The following is a 9,091-nucleotide window of genomic DNA, read 5'->3' as shown; positions in this document are numbered from 1 at the left end:
TTCCTGCTGGGCCCTCCATCTGCGCCCAGTGCGGACGGTCACCCCTGCGCTTTTCACTGCTTCATCCCTGGATTCCTTTAGTTCGAATACAAGACGGGTCTTCTCCTGCTTGTACCCAAGGTTGATGGACTTCAAAGGAAGCTGAAGAGCATTCTTGCCGAAGAGGCCTGTGTCAGAGAAGCAGCGCGGGAGGCCCAACCACTTCCTGATGTAGGTGTTGGAGATGGTGTCCATTCTGCTAACCAGGGATGACGGTATTTCGGACACCTTCAGAGGCCACATCAAATGCTGGAAAAGTGTGAATTGGTAACACCATACCTTCAGTTTCTCCGGAAGCTGGTTACTGTCGATTTTTTCAAGCCCCTCTCTCAGTTGCTTCTGCACCAACTTCCCCATCTGTCTGTCGGAGAGCTCTGATGTATACTCCCTTCCAAGACTTCAGACGGGTTGCTCTTTCAACAATGGTATCTTCTCCCCTCCTGCTGTGAACACCATGATGATAATTACACATGCTGGAATGTGGAAGAATTCCAACGCAAACTCAACCAGCTTATGTGGTACTGAACCATAAGCGTTCGCCAAGTCAAGCCACACCACATGAAGTTCGCTCTTCTCTCTTTTGGCACGTTGTATCTGCTCCCAGACCACGGATGTGTGGTCAATACATCCTGGAAAACCTGAGAGCCCTGCCTTTTGACAACTTGTGTCGATGTAGTGGTTGCTGCTAAGGAAGCTGGACATCCTTCTTGCCAAAACTGAGAAGAACAGTTTATATATATATATATATTTTTTTTTTTTTAGATTCATGCCTTTTTAGATTCAATTTTTAGCATGAGTAGAACTTACCTTTCATTCAGCTGGTTGCTCACATTGGCATATCGGCTTTGAAGATTCTTCACTTCTGCTGCCTGTCTGCGTATATCAGGACAGTACTCCTGGTAACCCTGCTGAAGTGAACTGCATAGCTTCTTAAGTGCCTCTAGGTCCTCGCTAAGATTTTGCATCTCACTTTGAGCTCCAGCAACATCTTTTCTCAAACCCTGGATGAAAGACAGGATATTTTGTTATCATGTATAAAATTCAAGCATTTGTTACGTGCAGTGACATTACTTGAGATGCAGTTACCAAAACCAAATAACTTAGTTCGAAGGCAATATAGGTCCCAAATATTATATATACACATTAAGAAAATCTAGGAATATTTTAATGTCAGAGCTGTGGTTGTGTAGCCCAGGTAAGTGATTCCCAAAAAAAGGACATGAAGTATTGACGGGAATGCATCCTACTAAATTAAGAATAAATTATGTATTTTGTCTTTACCTGAATCTCCTGTGTATGGATTTGAATGTCACTAGGTTTGCCTGTGATGGCACCATCATCACTGAGCTGTTTCTCAAATCCTGAGACAGTGCTGTCCATCTTCCTCAGCTGTCTCTCCAATACCATGGAAGCATTTGCTCTATAATGTTAAAACGAGGCAACAGAGTTGTAACATCTAGAAATCTATAATTTCCTACATTAATACATTTGTAATTATACATACTTCTTTCTGTAGAGATCAATGAGAGCAGCTAGACTGTCTTGCTTGCTTTTGGCATCACTGAGTTTTTGAGGTAGAGTGGAAGATGTTGGCCCATTAGAGTCCTTTGAAAGTAGAGGTTCCAGGTCCTTTTGGGCTGCAGCCCTTTGTTTTTCCAACTGCTGAAGGGCTGCAGTTGTTCTCTGTTTAGAGAATAATAATCTCAAATAAGCAGAGTATTGTTATACATGGTGTGCTTGATCCACTAACAATATTTTAAAAAAGCCATTGCTTTAGAGCAGTGGTTCTCAACTCTGTTCCTGAGGCCCCCCCAACACTGCACATTTTGAATGTCTGCTTTGTCGGACACTTCCATTTCAAGTCTTGGAGTCTCTAGTCATGAGCTGATGACCTGAATCAGATGTGTTTGATTGAACAGGGTTGAGAACCACTGCTTTAGAGATTATGGTGGTTGACAGCCATAAAATCAACCTTATATCGGTTTTATCACATACCATAATTTTTAACCAACATCATTCAGTTATCAACAGTCAGTAACACTTTGTTTTATGTGACAGTATAAACCTAGAGCCAAGGCAGATTACCTCTAGTTAGATATCTAAAGCATGTCTCACCTCTTGCGCCGTCAGACGTTTAGCGAGGTCTGTGGCAGGGTCAGTGCGGTTCAGTGGGGCTCTTAGGCTGCGCAGAGTGTCCATCTCAACTTCAGCTAGATCTTTATCCATTTGGTTTAGGCGGCTATCTAGTTCTACAGCTTTGGAGTTCTCCTCAGCTCTTGGAGCAGGAACTACAAAAATATGACAAATATATATATATATGACAATATTATTTATTATCTTAAAGGTAAGTTCAATATTTATTTGTGACAAGCACTTCCTACTTGTTTTATGAGCACCACAGTACTTTCTGTGATCACATCTTCCTAATGGGCTTCTGTGTATTTTCAAAATAACCAGAATTTATAACTAGGTGATCTTACCCTAACAAGAAAAACACACTTTTAATAGTTCTTTTTTGGTGAGCAAATTCAAATATGAGTTTTTTATTTTATTTTATTTATTTATTTTGCCATATTTTACATCATCAGAACTGGTTTGTGTTTCCATCAAACATTTGCAAACAGCCTCGCAAAGTTGTGGTTGGAACTACAGCTCTCAACATGTGATTAGAAGCATATTTTCCTGTTAGTGTGACCTAAATTGATCATGCTTTTGAACAAAATTAAACTACCATGTAGTACAATCTATACATACATATATACACACATACACACACACATTTTGTTGTACTTCTTTTAGTTTGTCAAAAGAATGAAAGTGTGATCTAGATCTCCGAGTATAGCGTAAGAGCAAACACGTGATTGAATCAAACATCTGAAATCAAAGCAAAACAACAGAGAACAAAATAACTAATTAGTCCTCAGTTGCTATCTTCATTATTTACAGCAATGATCTGACATTTCAACTTGATTAATTAACATAAGTTATTACTCCAGCACCTGTGTGACATCATTAATGGCAGTTCTACATAGTTGAACCAATGTGGTTTGAATGATGGATGTGTTTGCTCTGGTTTCAGGAACAAAGTTTGCTCTGGTTTCAGGAACCAGTCATGACTAGCTAGTTTATTTCTCCAATGATGCATCATATTGTGGTAATTTAGCAAGTTATGTCATTGTATGGGAAACCTACACCTAGGTAACTGCCTGGTGTAAAGTCCCTTTCACACTAAACATGATACAAAAAAGCGAAACAAATGGTCCTTTCACACAAAAAGTTAAACCAATAAGCATCAGGCTGAAAGAAATACAAATGAATGTAGGAGAAACTAGTTCAACTCTCATGGTGCATTCCCGTTTGCACACTTGTGCACTATTCTACAATAAATCATTTTGTAGTATACATTGAGTAATGTGTTCACACTTATAATTTCATCAAAAACTAAGTACACTTCAGGTATCTAGATAATGTACTTAACGAAAAAATTAAGTGTGGGATGTTGGACACTCACGCACTCAACGGTTGCAGCCGTTTTTACATAGCAGGGGAAGGGCCATTTAAAATTCATACACTAGATGGCAGAGTGTGTTGTATAAGTACATAGCGTATAGTACGTAATTTGGAACCCAATCTAGCATTTCAGCAATTATTTCAATGATTTCAATAATTCAATTAAAATACAAAAATAAGACATAACATTTAACTAAAATAAATTAATTGACTACACTGTACTAGTACTATTATTTTAATTCTGTTAAGAAAAGGGAATTTATTGCAAAAATAAAATGTAAATATAAAAACTGCAGTGAATGTATGTTGATATACCAGAATGATTCCAGTAATGTAAATATGTACAGAATGAAGACAAAAGAAATGAGGATACATTTTGTGTCTCACACAAGGCAAAAGTGTTTATGCAAACTACCTACTAATCAGGGGTTAATGCTGTGGTTGTTACTTTTTTTTTTTTAATTAGAGTAATTTTCAGGCTTGTGCTCCAATGTGGATGCATGTGGTGTATTAGCGCCAAACAAATGCTCAGAAAGGTGCATCTGCATACTCTCCCAAAAAAAATAAAGTGTGTTGCTAGGTGAGTATTTTCATCTGGTGTGAATCATAGATATGTATAGGTAGATTCCTCATTCAACAGCTCCAAGCAAGTAGAATATTCAAAAATGGCACAATCCTGTACCGCCGATGGTTGTAAAAAATTCCTGCAGAAACGGGATAACCTTTCACAGGTGAGAATGCGAGAGAGGGGCGGAACCATAGATGGCTAAGGATTGTGGCATCTTCGAATATACATCGATTATTATGGTGAATGACATCAAGTTGACCCTTCCAACGGACGGCTTACGTATACCGGGCAATAGAAACAGTCGCTAGTGAGGCATCTACGTATACATTTCTATGGTGTAAATAGCTTTGTTTGCATCCATTGTTTTTATTCAAAATCTTCACAGCACTGAACAATTTGGTGTAGACAGGCCTTAATGAGTTCTTAAATTACCTGGAGCCTGTGAAACGGAGGCCTTTGATGGTTGATTGTTCAGTGAAGTTCTCAAAGCAGCCCGCCTTTTCTTTAGATCTTCCAACTCTTTGCCCAGCCTGCTCATACAAGCACAAATTATTGTTAGTTATTTTTGGTCTTTGAAGACTTTACTCATTAGCCATTAGCATACCCCAAGGATTCACAACAAACTTTTCAATGTCTTTGGAGTGGATCTGATCAAATATTAGAATATTAGGGCTATTATCGCGATAATCGAATCAATATAATATATTGATATAATATAATGAATATACTGTAAATATCAAAAATTGTTAAAATAATATTAATGTGCTAAAGATGGCACCAATAGGCAATTTCACTCCTTCAAATTAGTCAAGAAGTGCCTATGTGTTCCAGCAACTACCGGTAGTTCCCCATCTGAAACCGTTGATAGACTTGTTCCTTACTAAAAACTTGTGAAACACTTTCATAATTTTCCTCAGTTGCACAGTTTAAAATGTAATATGTAAATTTACATTGCTATAAAGAAGCTGTCAGAATGCGCTTTTAACTGTCTTTGCACTAAACATTTTGAATGTGCTTAGAAACAACAGCACAAAAAAAATCACCTTTTTAATTATTCTAGAGCAAACATAAAACATATTGAGAAATTTGAAGATTTGGAAGAATATTGAGATCATATTTGAGATGTATTGCCCAGCCCTTCTTCTGAGTGTGAAAAGTAGTTTTTATTCTTACAGATCAACTCTCTTGATAGCATCAGGATCAGGTGGAGGAATCAGAAAGCAAACTCCAGGAAATTTTTTGATTGTCCCATCATTGGACTGAACCTCCCAGTTGTCACTGTCTGTGTTGGACTTCAGATTAAACAGCTCTCCTCTGTTCAATGAAGCCTGAGAATAATTCCATTGATTAACAAATTAATAGAAGAATATAAAAAATTAGTAACCAACGCTTTTCATGCTACATGTATTAAAAAAATATTTAATATACATTTTTTTCTAGAGATTCTAACCTTGGGAGTTTTCCAGTCACACAGAGACTCAACCGTGGTAGTTTTGCTTGGAGGAGTGCGACGAAGCTTTAGTGGTGTGATAGAGGTGCTTCGCTTTCTCAGGTCAGCCAATAGCTGCTCGTTGCGCTGTAGAGGCCTTTCCTCAGCCTGCAGACACACAGAATACACAATATTGACACATACAGAGTTGTATTCATTTTTATATACAGTGGCTTGGTACTGGACAGAAACTTGACATGCACTGTATGTATGTATGTGTATATATTATATTATGTATTTAATAGTTTAAAATGTGATTTCACCTCAAGCTGCATCTGAATTTCAGAGCTGGTTTTGCCATTGAGTGCTTTGGTATCAACAGTGGACCCAAGCTTAGATAAAGACTCAGACAAGGTATCTGCATCCAGTTGGTACTGTTGAGAAGAACGCAAACTTAATTATACTTTACAAATTAACAAAATCTTTATAACAAAATGTTTAACAAAAATAATGGTTCCGTCCATTTGCAGTGCCTACCCTTTTGTACTCCTCCATATTGTCCAGATGTGTTTCCTGACAGATGCAAAGATTCAGAAACTTCTGCCATTCATTCCTCATAGTGTCTCTCTGGGCCTAGACACACAAATAGTACATCAGAGCTCAGCTTTGATTATGCTAATGTTGTGGCATACTGAATACAATATTTAATTATTGAACACATCATTTAATTAATTGTAATTGGTCAACTCAAATTTGCCATGCCAATCATTTGTTAAAAGAATAAAACTACAAATCCAATATCACAGTCAATATGGCTGGAGTTATCTCACTGACTAAAGTGTCACATAATAAAGCTACCTGAACAGTGCTAGCAGCAGGATGTTTCAGCTCAATCAGTCGGTCTCCATCGTCCTGTAATTTGTTGACCTCACTTTCGTGGGACAGGAGACTGTTATTCTTGAAGTTCTGCAAAAGACAAGTGACAAGATGTCTAATATAACATTTTCTTTCAAATGTGCTGTTGCCACTTTTGTAGTTAACCAAAAAATTAGCAAAACCATCCGTTATTGCTTGCATAATGATCTTGTTTATTCTCATTGCTGTACTAATGTTAGACGTTTATCAAAAAAACAAAAAAAAGCTTTTGGAGAAAAAATGGTAAATTCCAACCCCATTGTCATCAAGGTTTCTTACATTTTTTTTAAGCCCTTTCATACATTCAAATTGTTTGTGGACCACACATTGCAAAGCATTGCAAATAAAGGACATTGGTTTTGCTGCATTTTCTGTTATCTTTGCAATCTCACTCTCAGTGCCTACAAAAAGTGCCTCTAAAAGGTCTACACATCCCTGTTAATTTTGCAGGTTTCTGAGATGGATTCTTTTTTTTATTTATATATATATATATATATATATATACGCACACAAGTTAAATCATTTCCACCTTTAATCTGCTGTTTTTAGTGGGATTTTCTTAGCAGCATCTTATTGCTAAACCCAAGGCCCACAAAGAGATTACAAAGATTGCATTGGAATCTCATTGTCAAGAGGAACCAATGAGGATAAGAGTACAAAAGTAATTACAAAACATTAAGTTTAAACTGTCATCCATTCAATTGTGCAGTGTGACTGAAGCAAAAATTTGTGTGATACTTAAAGCATGGCACTGCTGGCTTGATCTCGTGCTGTCAGTGGCTCATATGGGTCGTGGCAGTACTAATGGTTTGTCAGAGCTGCACTCTTCCATTGACTTGCGCAACTTAATTCTCATATTTTAATAGTATTTGTAGCTCCTAACTTAAAACAGGTTGTGTGACTGAGGAATGATTACCTAAAAAAAATTTAAATTTGTATGCAAATGCAGAAGAGATGTACTTTATCTTTAATACATATACCTCTCTCGATTTTGCTCACGTCAGCAATTACCCTCCATATGCCAATTTTAGGTTACCAACCCCTTCGCTAATGTGTTTAGAAATACAGCATTTTACTACAGTCATGGCCAAAAGTTTTGGCAGTGACATAAATTTTGTATTTTGCAAAGTTTGCTGCTTAAAGCTGTTGTGGTGTTCATTCACATTGTTTCTAGATTGTGTAGAGTGATCAGATGCATTTTAAATAATTGCTAAAAGCGTCATTGGCCAAAAAAAATTAACTTTTCACAAAAAAATGACCAGCTAACATTAATTTACTAATCATATCAGCAGCACATGTGAAAGTGTGAATGAGTACTAGTCAGGTGAAATCACTATCATACTAATTAGATTGTAAGAGCAGACTGATTGCTATAAAAGGAGGGAAGAAGCACTTCCAATCATTGTGTTCTTGTTAGCTATGGTTACCTGCAAAGGCAACTTCTTCCAACGATCCATGATCAATTTGGTGATGATCCATGCATTTTTCAGCATGATGGAGCACCATGCCACAAAGCAAGAGTGATAAACAAGTGACTCAGATATCATTACATTGAAATTTTGGATCCGTGGCCAGGCAACTCCCCGGATCTCAATCCCATAGAGAACCTGTGGTCAGTCCTCAAAAGGCGAGTGGACAAGCAGAAGCCCACAAATTGTGATCAACTCCGAGAACTAATAAAGCAAGAATGGATCGCCATCAGTCAGAATTTGGCCCAGAAGCTAATATCCAGCATGCCAGAGCGAACTGCAGAGGTTATGAAGAACAAGGGTCAACACTGTAAATATTGACTCATCATATATTTTTTTTGCCAATAAAAGCCTTTAAAACTTATATGCTTATTGTTTTTCAGTATACCATAGAAACATGTGGTGAAAATGATCTACAAATACTGAAGCAGCAAATTTTGCCAAACAAAATTTATGTCACTGACAAAATTTTTGGCCATGACTGTACATAATTCAAAATGGTTGACACCCCAAAATGGTAGGCATAGGGGAAAACAGACACAGCTGCACCAATATATATATATATATATATATATGTCATTTTTGTTTTTGAGTAATTTTCTTCCAGCTCCCCTGACTGTTAAGATGAAGCCCAAGCACCCTATTTTGAGAAACGTTGTTCTATATACTGTATGTCCTTTAGTCCGCTTCAATGTACAGATCATGTGATCAGTTCAAAACCAGCTCACCTCGTACTGTCTGCGGATATCAGCATGGTCAACCATCTGATCACTCCAGTCCTGTTTAAGGATCTTGTTCTGCTCCTCCCTCATGTATCCCACCTCCTTCTCGCAGTCTTGCATGTAGTCATACAGGCTGTTGAGATAGTGACGTCTCCATTTTGAGTTATCCTGTGAAACATTGAAAATGCTAAATTAGTTTTTTTTTTTTCGTTCTCTTTCTGTTCTAATTAAAACTCACTGTACGTTCCTGTCACTGACAGTATCTCTTACATTTTAAAGAGGCATGACAAGTCGACTTCAAAAATAATCCATTTATCAGTGATGTAACTGTTTTCTTACCAGTAGGTTAGAATATTGCTTCTTAATGGCATCATATTCCTCCTGGAATGACATGGGGGATTTTAAGTTTTGTGGGGGGGGGGGGGGGGGGGGGGTGGTT

The 9,091-nt window shown here is 37.5% G+C and overlaps 1 protein-coding gene across 2 annotated transcripts in view; it reads right to left on the bottom strand.

Moving 5' to 3' along the window:
• The window catches only part of evpla (envoplakin a), a 26,181-nt gene that overhangs the window by 9,188 nt on the left and 7,902 nt on the right, over positions 1-9,091 (bottom strand). For both annotated transcript variants that reach the window (XM_016245754.1, XM_016245755.1), the window contains 12 exons: positions 8,992-9,033; positions 8,659-8,820; positions 6,405-6,512; positions 6,084-6,179; positions 5,870-5,980; positions 5,568-5,714; positions 5,291-5,445; positions 4,550-4,647; positions 2,155-2,327; positions 1,544-1,722; positions 1,321-1,459; positions 847-1,040 (listed from right to left, as the gene is read on the bottom strand). In XM_016245754.1, coding sequence (XP_016101240.1) covers positions 847-1,040; positions 1,321-1,459; positions 1,544-1,722; positions 2,155-2,327; positions 4,550-4,647; positions 5,291-5,445; positions 5,568-5,714; positions 5,870-5,980; positions 6,084-6,179; positions 6,405-6,512; positions 8,659-8,820; positions 8,992-9,033 — 1,604 coding nt within the window. The remainder of the gene's footprint in view (positions 1-846; positions 1,041-1,320; positions 1,460-1,543; positions 1,723-2,154; positions 2,328-4,549; positions 4,648-5,290; positions 5,446-5,567; positions 5,715-5,869; positions 5,981-6,083; positions 6,180-6,404; positions 6,513-8,658; positions 8,821-8,991; positions 9,034-9,091) is intronic.

The sequence above is a fragment of the Sinocyclocheilus grahami genome, unplaced genomic scaffold (assembly GCF_001515645.1).
Source record: "Sinocyclocheilus grahami isolate Dianchi unplaced genomic scaffold, SAMN03320097.WGS_v1.1 scaffold767.1, whole genome shotgun sequence".
NCBI classification, from domain to species: Eukaryota; Metazoa; Chordata; class Actinopteri; order Cypriniformes; family Cyprinidae; genus Sinocyclocheilus; species Sinocyclocheilus grahami.
This window is presented reverse-complemented; position numbering and strand designations above follow the sequence as displayed.